The 12,973-nt window shown below is 40.8% G+C and overlaps 1 protein-coding gene across 3 annotated transcripts in view; it reads left to right on the top strand.

The window, feature by feature from the left end:
* Nucleotides 1-11,136, top strand: part of LOC135089797 (probable serine/threonine-protein kinase dyrk2) — a 40,248-nt gene extending 29,112 nt beyond the window's left edge. For 2 of the 3 annotated variants that reach the window (XM_063985842.1, XM_063985840.1), the window contains 8 exons: nt 2,600-2,716; nt 3,716-3,806; nt 5,346-5,516; nt 7,003-7,132; nt 7,901-8,045; nt 8,348-8,453; nt 9,026-9,132; nt 9,574-11,136. In XM_063985842.1, coding sequence (XP_063841912.1) covers nt 2,600-2,716; nt 3,716-3,806; nt 5,346-5,516; nt 7,003-7,132; nt 7,901-8,045; nt 8,348-8,453; nt 9,026-9,132; nt 9,574-9,664 — 958 coding nt within the window. In that variant the 3' untranslated portion in view covers nt 9,665-11,136. The remainder of the gene's footprint in view (nt 1-2,599; nt 2,717-3,715; nt 3,807-5,345; nt 5,517-7,002; nt 7,133-7,900; nt 8,046-8,347; nt 8,454-9,025; nt 9,133-9,573) is intronic. The other variant, XM_063985841.1, reaches the window with a different exon arrangement.
* Nucleotides 11,137-12,973: the final 1,837 nt, after the last annotated feature.

The raw sequence follows: 12,973 nt of genomic DNA, 5'->3' as shown, positions 1-12,973 counted from the left end.
TCTCCTCTTGTACATACCATCATCTTCATCATTATCACTTTCATGTACTTTATATAACCACTCCAAAACACACACACACACACACACACACACACACACACACACACACACACACACACACACACACACACACACACACACACACACACACACACACACACACACACACACACACACACACACACACCTAGCTTATCACTCAGTTCCCTTAACAGCCACAGAATACTACACTTACAAAAAAAAAGACCAAACACCAAATAATCACATCAGAGAGTTAGTAATGGAAACACTGCAGTGAGTTGAAGGGAGTGTAGCGGAGTGATTGATGGGAGTAATGCCTGGAAGTCCTTTTTATTGAGTCATTAAATCAATGTGGGGATGGAAGGAAGTATGCTGGAGTGGGCAGAAGTGAACTGGACTAGACTGCACCAGGATGGGTTGGACTTGACTTGATCTGGGATAGACTCGGCTCTCCAAGCATTCATTACATTGATTGCTATTGTAAACTCTAACCTTAGTCCCTTGTAAATTTTTTTTTGCTGATGTGACACCTTCATTAATCCCCAGAGCTTTGTAGAAACTGTTTGCATGGAGGCAGAGGAGATGAGAGAGAAAATTGTGTTTGATTTGGTTGTACATCAGGAAATTTTTATTCTTGTCCCTTTTCAAACATTTTAATTCATATGGGATGCTTTCCTTGAGCCCCAAAGGACTGTAGAATTTGTTTGAGTGTGGGTACAGGAGATGAGAGAGAGAGAGAGAGAGAGAGAGAGAGAGAGAGAGAGAGAGAGAGAGAGAGAGAGAGAGAGAGAGAGAGAGAGAGAGAGAGAGAGAATAATATTAAGGGTGATTTGGTAATGTTTCAGGGTTTAAAGCAAAATATAAGACTAAAAAGTAGTTGTGGATGATTGAAGGAAATTTTGTGTACCAATGAACTGGTTGGTAGATTGCAAAGGATGTGCTATAAATTAATTCCCTTTGCAAATTGAGCATCACCACAAGGGTTTATGTTTGAAAATTCATACCCTCTTATTTATCATGAGTACTAAAAAGGGTATTCTAACTGCCTCTCCCTTATGTTAAATTGTAAAGGGTTTTGCTGTGAATTCCCTTTCTAAACTGGACTTCACAAGGATTAACATTTGAAATATTCCTGTTGTATTTATTAGTGATACTAAAAAGGGCATTCTTCAAACTAGCCTTTCCCATTTATGTTAAATTCCAAAGGGTTACACTATGAAATCCCTTTGTTTATGGCTAAAAACAAAGAATACACCACACCCTCCGCTTTCCATCCACCTCCCTATTTTACATCCAAAACTAAACAATTCATCTACATATTCTTTAAAAAAAAAAAAAAAAAAAAAAAAAAAAAAAAAAAGGAATAGAGAAACTACATAGCAGAAACTACAATAAAAAAAAACAAAGGGGAAATTCACCCTCCTTCCCTTTCTTCAGCTCGTGAGAAAGACAACAGCAAACAAGTAGTATTTATTTATTTATCTATTTATTTTGTTTTTTTTATTTATTTATTTTTTTACCCACTAACACAGAAGAGAGAAAGATGCCTTGTGCTAAATATCCCTTCTTTTTTTCTTTCCCACACACAAGAATGAGAAAACCTACTTATGCCAAGCTTGTTTCTCTCTCTCTCTCTCTCTCTCTCTCTCTTCTCTCCTCTCTCTCTCTCTCTCTCTCTCTCTCTCCTCTCTCTCTCTCTCTCTCTCTCTCTCTCTCTCTCTCTCTCTCTCTCTCTCTCCTCTCTCTCTCTCTCTCTCTCTCTCTCTCTTCCTCTCTCTCTCTCTCTCTCTCTCTCTCTCTCTCTCTCTCTCTCTCTCTCTTCTCTCTCTCTCCTCTCTCTCTCTCTCTCTCTCTCTCTCTCTCTCTCTCTCTCTTTCAGGAGTACACTTGTTGTGCTGTCCTTGGCTTGTTTCCAGGTCACATAAGTAAGGCAGAGTGAAATATCTGCCTTGTACTTAATGTTTTATGATCTTTTTTATTATCTATTTATTTTCTTCTCGTTTTTTTATTAACCTTTTTTATTTATTCATTTATTTTCTTCTTCTTCCTGACTCCAGTGATGATAAAAGTGGACTTAACATACTTTCCTTGTTTGGCAATGGTCTGTTTTCCTCGTTCCTCATGATCTTCACATTTTTTCCTGTTTTCCCGTTGAAACTTGCATATTTTTTTTAATGAATTTTGCCTATTTTCCCTGTTTTCCAGTAGACCTAATTATTATTATTATTAATTAATTAATTAATTAATTTATTTATTTTATTTTATTTCATTTATTTTTATTTTATTTATTTATATTTTTTCAGTTTTCTTGGTTCACATGCATTTTTCCTACTTTTCAATGACTTTCACACATTTTTTTGTTTCCTCAGTGAATTCCACACATTGTTTGTTTTCCAGTGAATTCCACATAGTTGTGTTTCCTGATGAATTTCACATATTTTTTCCCCTTTCCCAATGGACCACATAATATATTTCCAATTTCTGAATGAACTCCACTTAGTCTGCTCACATCCTGATGGACTCCACAATTTTAACTCACTTCCCAATGGACTGAGGCTACTGTTCTTGTTGTTTCCAGCAGTGATCGCTTCCTGGCCCTGAAGATCATCAAGAATGTGGAGAAATACAGAGAGGCGGCCAAGCTGGAGATCAACGTCCTGGAGAAGCTTGCTGAGAAGGACCCATACAATAAACAGTAAGTACACACACACACACTGATAGATAGATGGATAGATAGATGCACATTTTATATATAGAGGTTCAGTTGATACATAGATGATTATTTGTTAGATATTTATAGATAGTGGGGCCTTTTATTTATTTTTTTAATGGGTCTTTTCTTCCTGTGCGACTTTTTTCCAGTAGGTCTTTTCTGTGGGATTTTTTTTCCAGTGTGTCTTTTTTTCAGCAGGCCTCTTTGCATTCTTTTTGTTGCCCAATGCCAGTCTTCTCTTACATAAAAAAAAGATATGTTCATTTGTTCACATTAGCATCATATTTTTAAATCTTGTTTTCAAATATAAAAACCTTTTCTAAATCATTGTGCATACAAGGTTGTACACATTGGCCAGCAGATGTCTTGGTACTGATGTTAAGTAGATGCAATGTTGGCTGTGGTTCAGGATATAGAGATAGAACCTTGTCACTGCAGGCATTAAATATGATCAATAGTTGCAGTATCCACCATGATCCATTATATAGATTTACAATATTGTGTCTCTTTAGCCACCAAACATTATTATTACTCATGTGGTTTTCGGAGACCTGGTCAGAAACAACTTGGTATTCTAACACACACACACACACACACACACACACACACACACACACACACACACACACACACACACACACACACAGTATAGTTCTTGCTCTTTCTGTTTCTTCTCTTGTGTCGTCCAAATATACCAGGAGTAGACTACAGCAAGGTTTATTGTGAAGTGTAGTAATTATTGGCAGAGTTATAAGATTTCTGTAGTTACAATGCATAATGGAAACTACTTGTGCTGTAACACACACACATGCACACACACACACAAAGAGACGCACACACTACAGTATATTATTAACTTGGCAACATGTGAAGTGAAACAGTGAGAAGGTCAGCCATGTAGTTTGAAGGACACCACCACCACCACCACCACCACCAGACGCCTCACTCCACACCCTCACATATCCATCTCTCTGTCCCCAGCTTGTGCGTTCGGATGCTGAGCTGGTTCGACTACCATGGCCATGTTTGTATTGCCTTCGACATGCTCGGCTTAAGTGTGTTCGACTTCCTGGTAAGTTTTCAGCCTTGTTGGGTCCGAGGGAGGGTGACAGAGGCTGGTTCGCATCTCTGTGAGTTCTCTCCTCTCTCTCTGCCCTCTCACTTTGGTATATGATGTAGGCCTGTGTTTGTAAGTGTTTTGGATTTAGTGAATGGTATTGTGGGGTTTTCATGGGTGTTTTCGCTCTAGTAGATGCTATTAGGATTTTTGGGGCATTTCTAGGCTTTTCATGGTTGTTAATGGAGTTTTTAAAGATGTTTTGTCTTTATTGGATATTATTAAGCTTTTCAAGAGTGTTACTGGATTTTTTTTAGAGTGTTTCCATGTTTCTAGCAATAGTTTAACAAGGAATTTGCATTGAAAAATATAAAAACACCTATGAAAACCTCACTCATCATCTCTGAGACCTTTCAAATTAGTCCTGAAGATAGAGCTAAGCATTAAGAACACAAACAGTAGCCATGTAGTGAGCAAGTGTTGAAAAAGGTTACATCACAGGAATGAGATTACACTTACATAGCACTAGTAGGTGAATGTCAGGAGTTTAGTTAGTATAGCTCTACTTGGGACAGTTTGAATGAGCGACTTGTCTTGCTTCTTATGTCACTGGTCAGCTATGTAAGTGTGTGTGTGTGTGTGTGTGTGTGTGTGTGTGTGTGTGTGTGTGTCAGTATAATACTTTCCCTGGGTAACTGAGCAGCTGTCCCAACCAGCCTCCCATGCCACGAGTCACTTGGCACTTCACCCCAGTCAGAAGTAGGCTTGTCTATTTCTGGCCACAAACGTATCCCCAGTTTTTCCCTCATTCCTCACCACTTGTGTCATGTGTGCCAGGCTGTCGTGATGAGTTCTGTCTGACTCACTCACTCTCACACTCATCTCAAAGAATATGGACCATAGATCTTGAATATGGTCATTGTTAAGGATGTGTATAATGAGTGCCCCTTGATTCACCATTCTCACGTCAATGCAAAGAATCTCAGCCATAGATCTTGAATATGATAATAGCTTAAAGATCAGTATCATTCCCGTATAATAATACAAATGTTGTCCTTTGCTTTTTAAAATACACTGGATTCTAAACTATAGCATCTCTTTAGCTTCAAATATGGCAGTTGTTTAAAGATTTACTACAAGTGCTTCATCTTGCCTTCAAAAAAATATGCAGGAATTTTAACTGGCCCTCCACAGCCAATTATAGTGCAATTTTTCAGACGTATTGTGTCACTGCTGTGGTCTTCTTAACTTGAATGTGACAACTGTATCAAGATCTACAAATATTTTTCTTGCCTTCAAAAAAAAAAAAAAAATACACAGGAATTTTAACCTAAACTTTAACTAAACCTTAGCTTAATATAAAATTGTTTAAAGGACCTTATGTACCGTAAACTTCTCAGATATGACAGCTGTATCAAGATCTACTGGAAATATTTCTTCTTACCTCAAAGAAATACACAGGAATTTCAACCCTATCCCTCAGAAGTGTAATATAAAATGTGTCACTACCTTCAGATAATACAGGCGTTCCTTCTCTCTCTCTCTCCCTTGCAGAAGGACAACAACTACCGTCCATACTCTTTGGATCAGGTCAGACACATCTCCTACCAGCTGTGCTACGCTGTCAAGTTCCTGCACGACAACAAACTGACCCACACGGACCTCAAGCCAGAGAACATTCTCTTCGTCGACTCAGACTATACCCTGACCTATGACCCCAAGAAGGTGAGGGCAAGCAAACCTCTGTCAGTAGTAGTGCTGTCCATGTTACAACTACTACTACTGCTGTGGTTGGTCCTGTTGCTGTTGAGCTCAGGGCCTTGTGTGTGTGTGTGTGTGTGTGTGTGTGTGTGTGTGTGTGTACCTTGCCAAGTACAAAAGTTCAGTGAGTGATATATGTAGTTGTAGGTTTATTTATATCCCTTGCCTGCACACCCTCACACCCACTGCTGTTTTATAAAGGGACAGTGTGGTGGCTAGTGGTGGTGGTGGTGATGGAATGTTAATGTAGAATGGTAGATCTTCGTGCACAAAAGAACAAGTGTATGGTAGACAAAGGGAGATATGTAGGTAAATTGTCACTGTCAAATGGTAGATGAAGGCATTCATGCACAAAAAAAAAGTGCATGATTGACAAAGGGAGAAATGAAGGTAAATTGTCACTGTCAAATAGTAGATGAAGATGTTGGTGTATGAGAAAACTATATAGTATGATAGAGAGAGGTGTGGTCATGAAATATTAATATAGAGTCACAAATTTAGCTGTTAACACACTACAAACTAACAGTGATAAAGATGAAATGTCAGTGGTGGTAATGATGAGGGCAGAATATTAATGTAGTGTGATGGATGTAGCTTTTAATGCACAAAAAATAGCAGTGATAAAGAGGAAATGTCAGCAGCAGTGATGATAAAAGCAGAATATTAATGTCGCTCACCAGCCAGACCAACAAGCTGCTGATGCACAAAAAGGCAAATGTAGATGGACAAGATAACCAATGGAAAGAAATGTCAAATGTCAGTCACAGTGCAGAGGAACCTTTGTGTTTGCTGCCCTACATCTCTCTCTCTCTCTCTAGATTAGATTAGTGTTGGGCACCACAAACACTTTCATAAGGGCCAACAAGTCTAGTGCTGTTTGATCTTCCTTTTTTTTTTTTTTTACTCTCTCTCTCTCTCTCTCTCTCTCTCTCTCTCTCTCTCTCTCTCTCTCTCTCTCTCTCTCTCTCTCTCTCTCTCTCTCTCTCTCTCTCTCTCTCTCTCTCTCTCTCTCTCTCTCTCTCTCTCTCTGTTCCTTATGACTTCTTTTTCTCCCTTCTTGATTTTTTTGCTTCCTCTTTGTGACTTCCTCCTCATTCTTTTCTTTTCCTAATTTTTCTTTATTTGTATTCCTTTGTAATATCCTCTATTTCTCCCTTTCCTGATTGATTTCTCCTTTGTGTTCCATTGTGACACCCTTCTCTTCTCTTGCTGATCTTTGTTTCTCCTTTGTATTCCTTTGTGACATGTTTTTCTCACCTTTCCCATTTTTTTTATTCCTTTGTGACCATTCTTTCTTCTCCCCTTCTTGAATAATATTCCTCCTTTATGTTTATTTGTAACCCATCTCTTTCTTTCACCTTCCTCCTTTGTATTCCTTTGTAACACTTTTTTCTCACCTTCCTAAGTTTTGTCCTTCCTTTGTGTTCCTGACGCATCTCCTCCCCAACAGAAGCGGGACATCAGGACAGTGAAGAGAACAGACATCCAGCTGATTGACTTCGGCAGTGCTACGTTTGACCACGAGCACCACAGCACCATAGTCTCTACCAGACACTACAGAGCGCCAGAGGTCATTCTAGGTGAGTGGCAGCTTTGGCACTCTGGCACTGGGACACAAGAATTCCTGACTCCTCCTGCACTTTAAATATACTTGAGTCTTCATTTCACCTGCTGGGATGAGGAAAGGGAAAGTGTGGCTTGATTCCTCATGTCCTCTGTGTTTGTTACTGATGTAGTGTAGTTTATTGATTTTCTCTCTCTCCCTATTCTTGAAATATACAAAATAGTTTCATTTTCTCTGACCTGTAATCAACCTCCCCTAGTCTATGAATATATTAAGCTGCTGCCTTTTCCCTGATTCTCTCTCTGTTTAATGTATCTCATTCTTGAAATGTACAAAACAGTTCCATTTTCTTTGTCTCCCTCATATCTCTAATCTATCTTCTCTGGTCCACAAATATACAAAACTTCTTAATTTTCCCTGATTTCCTCGCATCTTTATCTTTCCTGTTCTTGAAGTAGGTACACAAAACAGTTCCATTTTCTCTGATTCTCTCCCTCTCATTTTTTATCTACCTCTTCTGACTCCCTCATATCTTTAAATTACCTCCTCTAGCCTACAAACAAAACCACTCCATTTTCCCTGATTCCCTCTCACCTTTACTCGACCTTCCCTCTTCCTAAAGCAAAGTTCCTACACCGACTGGTTTCCTTATCCATCTCAACCTTCCCTGGTCCACACACACACAAAACCCCTTAATTTTCACTGATTCCCTCTCACCTTTCCTCTACCTTCCTTGCTCATCCTAAAGCAAAATTCCTGCATTGACATCTCTTCCCTTTTCCAGAGTTGGGTTGGTCTCAGCCGTGCGACGTTTGGTCCATCGGGTGCATCATGTTTGAGCTGTACCTGGGCATAACACTCTTCCAGACCCATGACAACAGGGAACACTTGGCCATGATGGAGAGGATCCTGGGCCCAATTCCCTACAGGTGCGACCTCTTTGCCTTGTTCTTGAGAGATGTGGGAGGGAATTATCTCCTCTTTTTCCTCCTCCTCCTCCTCCTCCTCCTCCTCCTCCTCCTCCTCCTCATTGTTCTTTCTTCCTCCTCATCCTCTCATTATCTTGTTTTTTTCCTTTTCTCCTTTACTGCTTATGTTCCCCAACTTGACATGAAAGAAAAAGATCTGAGGAAGTTTGTAGTCCAGTCACTCCTTAATCTGCCATAATCTTAGACACATAGATGGAAGAAAGCAAGGGAATCTGTATCTGACAAATCTATTTTCACAACAGGATGGGAAGGAAGACTCGGACCAAATACTTCTACCTTGGCAAGCTGGAGTGGGATGAGAAGAGCTCAGCTGGAAGATACGTGCGAGAGAACTGCAAACACTTAAGGGTGAGTGAGCACAGGGACACAGTTGTTCTAATGATATATACTGAAAGCTAATGATGTATACTGATGTATCAAAAGCCAGAGGAAGGAAAAAGATGAAGGTTTTTATATTTAAGATCTACATAGAAAGTGCGTTCGGACTAGGTGTGGGATGGGGAACAGTCTCACTATGAAGGGGTAGGGATAAACTGGTGTATGTTGTCAGGCCTTGCTATGGATATATGTGGCCAGCTGTGCTATGCCTAAGCTCCTGAGGTGTAGTACCTGGTCCACATGACTGTTCCTTTTCACCAGGGGCCAGTGGGGTGAAGAGTGTGAATGATGTGTGCATAAGTGTGTGGTGATTTGTTGGGGCTGCCCTGTGTAATTACTAACCTGGTAGTAAGAAAGATAGACATAGAAAGAGAAGGAAAAGATTAACATGACTGATAAATGATAAGAACCTAGACCTACTTGTAAAGAGGAAAAGATGAAAATTAATAATAGAGATTGTGCTTGACTAAATGGAAGAGAGGATATTTGTGTTCAATGGTAATGTGTTATACTTGATGTTAATATTTGTCTCCTCTGTGCAGAGTTACCAGCTCAGTTCAAGTGAAGATCACAGGCTGCTGTTTGATCTGATCAGCAAGATGTTGGAATATGAGCCGTCCCAGAGGATATGTCTTGCTGAGGCGCTAAGGTAACTATTCCTATCCGCTGTTCCAGAGGCCACACTTTGATATAGAGAGTCAGGAAATATAAGATCCTTTTCAAACAAATAGTTTCTTGTAGGTCTTTCATTGATTAGTAAATTGCAGCTCTTGTATAGAAACTCATAGAGGTGATGTTCCTTACAGATTGTGAGTGGAAAGAGTTAAGAATTTACTTGATTTAACTTGACATTTTGACCCTTAAAAATCTCACTCCTAGACAACATGCTTTCCCATAATCACTTAGAACTTTCTAGACTTATTTTTGTACCTCAATCTCATAAATAGTTAGAAAAGACAAAATTAACCCTCTATTCCCTATTTTTAATTAATTAATTAATTAATTTATTTATTTATTTATTTATTTTTGCTGTGATGTGAGATTTGCATGCTAGGAAGAGCAACAACTAATCTGTGTGTCTCTGTTGCAGGCATCCATTCTTTGACAAGCTTGAGCCCCTCCAGCGGTTAGGGGACGGTGCCATTGGTGATCGGGAGCGCTCCCACTCCCTCTCACGGTGATGCCAGATCCTTCAAGGCACGTACAGCACTGCCGCCTGACTGGCACCCCCCCTGTCATGCCCTCCCTGCCCCCCACGTGGCACCTCAGCCATTGGACTCAACCACTGAAGTATTGGGCAGTTTCTCAAGACACTCGTCCACGCAGACGCCAGTGCTCAGAAACGCAGCGCAAGAATCTCATTACGTGCGTGCATAGCTACGTGTGGACTCTCCAGCCGTGTGCACAGTGTGTCGGGACAGAGTGCCGTGGCGGCGGCGAGCCACCAGAGTGTCGCGAGGCTTCAAAGAGTATTTTTGGATTTTGTTTCTGTTGTCCCGCGTGGCACCGAGTTAATGAGGTTCTCATCTGTTATGGTATTGGATCAGATTGTCCAAAAACTGTGGTGGGAGGGAGGCAAAATAGATTAAGATAGCTACATTCACATATAACTGTATGATGTCTTTGTTTATTAAGTTGTAATTATCTGTGAGATATCAGTTCATACATTTTAAGGTTATGTTTGAAACGAGGCCAAGCAGCGGAAACATGAGCGAGGGAGTGAGCAGTCCACGAAGGTAATGGAAGGTCAGAGTGCTGCCACCGCAGTGTGTCTGTGTGTGTGTCTGGCATTCAGGCAAGGTGTATATTTATTTCTGCTGAGCCTCAAAGGCAAGGAATTGCAGGTGTTACCACAGGGTGTCCACAGACTGGGAGCTGTGTCAAGTATTCAAGATGGCAAAAGTTACTCGTGCACAAAATGTCTCGGCTGATGCCCAGGGAGAGGAGCTCCATCTGTGCTACTTAATTATTGCAAGGCACGTCCCTCCCTCTGTCCTCCCCTCCCTGGGGCAGGATGCCAGCGCTCCACTTCATTCTCTCAAGTATCAAACAAATACCCAAGGGTCCGCCACACAGGGGAGTGTTTCTGCCTCGTGCCAGGAAGTATTGCCGCTGATGAGTCGCCTCCAGGCTAGGGGAGGACTGCCTGTCAGTTCAAGTCTCTCTTTATCATGTGTTGTCTCTTCTAGAATATGTTTTAGTGCCGGAAACACTCTCCCTGTGTTGAGTGAGGCTCGTGGCCAAAATTTTGTGAGTGTTAATTGTTATTTTACAGAAGAAGAAATATATATTTGCAAGTGATATTCTGTGAGGAAGCTGCTGAGAGCCAGTGGTCGCCCACACCACAGAAACCTTCCTCAATATATTTATACTGTATAGGTATTGTATAGAGAAATATTTGAAAAATCTTTTGGCCAAATTTTTTTCTTTGTGTGCATTTATTTTTCCCAAGAAAGAAAAAACACAGTGAAATGAAAATACATTGACGGTTCCATCGTGTTGGTGTAGACGGTTGCTTTATATAAAAGTGAGATAGAGTGAGGACATTTTCCTTCTTTGACAACCCAAAGAGTTTCCTGCCTTTAGAAAAAAAAACTCTTACTATCGTCAAGGACATAAACCTGTTCCTCCTAATAAATATTTTCTTTTAGTACATGAATGTTTTCAATATCATTTGTTGTGTCATGACCAGGGGAGGCAAGGAGGGCTGAGCCAAGCCACTCCATGTGTAGACTGAAAGAGAAACTCTCTCTCTCTCTCTCTCTCTCTCTCTCTCTCTCTCTCTCTCTCTCTCTCTCTCTCTCTCTCTCTCTCTCTCTCTCTCTCCTGTTTTACTCTTTTTTTCTCTCCCCTCTCTCATCCTTGTATGGGGCACTAGGTCAGTTGATGTGTATACCAAGCCCTGTGGTTAGATTAGCCAGCAGAGGCCAGCAAGACGCCAGAGCTAGAATGAATAGAGTACCAAACTTCTCCAGCAGTGCTCCTAGGAAGAGGAAGCCAAACTACATTACACGCAAGTATTTGTATGAATGTAAAACTTGGGCTATTTATAGAAACACTGAGAAACAGATTTGAAGGAAGATTAATCCTTAGTTATGAGAGGCTGAGAAACTGAACCCTTGACCAGGAAATGATTGCTACTTATGTCGGACCATAACGCCTTGTTCCATGATTATTTTGAGGACCTCCCGGCCACTACATGAGGGAGCAGTATCAGGAGGCTGGGCTTGGCATTAATTCAGTTTGAGTTGTTCCCTACTGTTCTTGCAGTTGGAGTAATCTAGGAGCGCGTCTGAAACCTTGCACGCTCAGTGACAGATCAGGTGAGGGGCAATCATATGGCGCAAGATTTCTGGTAAGTGACAGAGGAAGAAAATCGAGATAATTGATATCTTATGTCAGAGATTATTATAAGATTATGATTGTATCTGGTGAGGCTGACTTGACTGAAAGACACATAATTAGTGTCTTTAAAATTTTGACTATACAATTTGGGTACTGACATCTTCAGTTGGCCCTTTTTTCATAACCTCTTTGTTTCCCTAGATCAGATTCCCCTCTTACATAAATATTAAATAAATAATGATGTACTGAAATGGATTATTTTGTTCATAATTCAAACAACCATATCATGTCAGAGTCCCGATCTTTGTTTCGAACGGTGTAGGCAAGCGGGAACCCGGCAGAGGGCAGGTAGCAGAGGTGGTGGTGGTGATGCGGCGCTGGCGAGGAAGGGCGGCTGGATTGTTTTGGTCGGCAGTGGTCAGTCTTGCCACACACACACTTTAGTGACCAGTGTTTCCATATTCCCGGCAGCTTCTTCCTGCACTAAACACCGCCAAGAAGCACCACAGAGGCACAACTACAGTGCAGTGAGTATAGCTTAATATTGGGAGGTACACTGGAAGGCAGGAAGGGAAGACTCGGTGGGGTTCTGTGCCGGCTATAGCGTCTTTATTAATCATTATTGTTTTTTTTAGGTTATTGAATTATTTTTTAGGTCTTTTTTATAACTGAGTTTGGAAACAGGTGTAGATTTGGTCAAATACTGAAGGATCTTGGGTGTTTCAATGAGTTTAGGGGTGTTTTGGTGTCTTTAAGAGTATTTGGGTCTGTTTGAAGGTGTTTTGGGTGTGTTTTGGCGGGTTTAGGAGTACTTTTATATGTTTTAGATGTGTATGGGTGTGTTTTTAAGTGATTTGTGGTGTGTGTGGTGTGTGTGGTGGTGCGATAGTTAGTGGGGGTGTCAGGGTAGAGGCGAGGTGCTTGAGGTAAGATGAGAGATTTTGTGATGTTTTTTAGGGAGGGGCTGCGATGTTAGAAACGTGTTAGGAGCGATATAGCGCGTGTTGTGATAATACGTAAATGCAAGTGTGGGGGACGGAGGGGATCTGGAGGAGAGGTATTGAGGTGTAGGGGCACGAGTAATAGGGGTGAGTACTACTTACGTGAGTCGGCTTAAGACAATTGATGATGTAAGAATAGCAAGA

This window comes from Scylla paramamosain, chromosome 33 (assembly GCF_035594125.1).
Source record: "Scylla paramamosain isolate STU-SP2022 chromosome 33, ASM3559412v1, whole genome shotgun sequence".
NCBI lineage: Eukaryota > Metazoa > Arthropoda > Malacostraca > Decapoda > Portunidae > Scylla > Scylla paramamosain.
The sequence above is the reverse complement of the archived record's forward strand: the minus strand, read 5'-3'. Positions and strand labels throughout refer to the sequence as shown.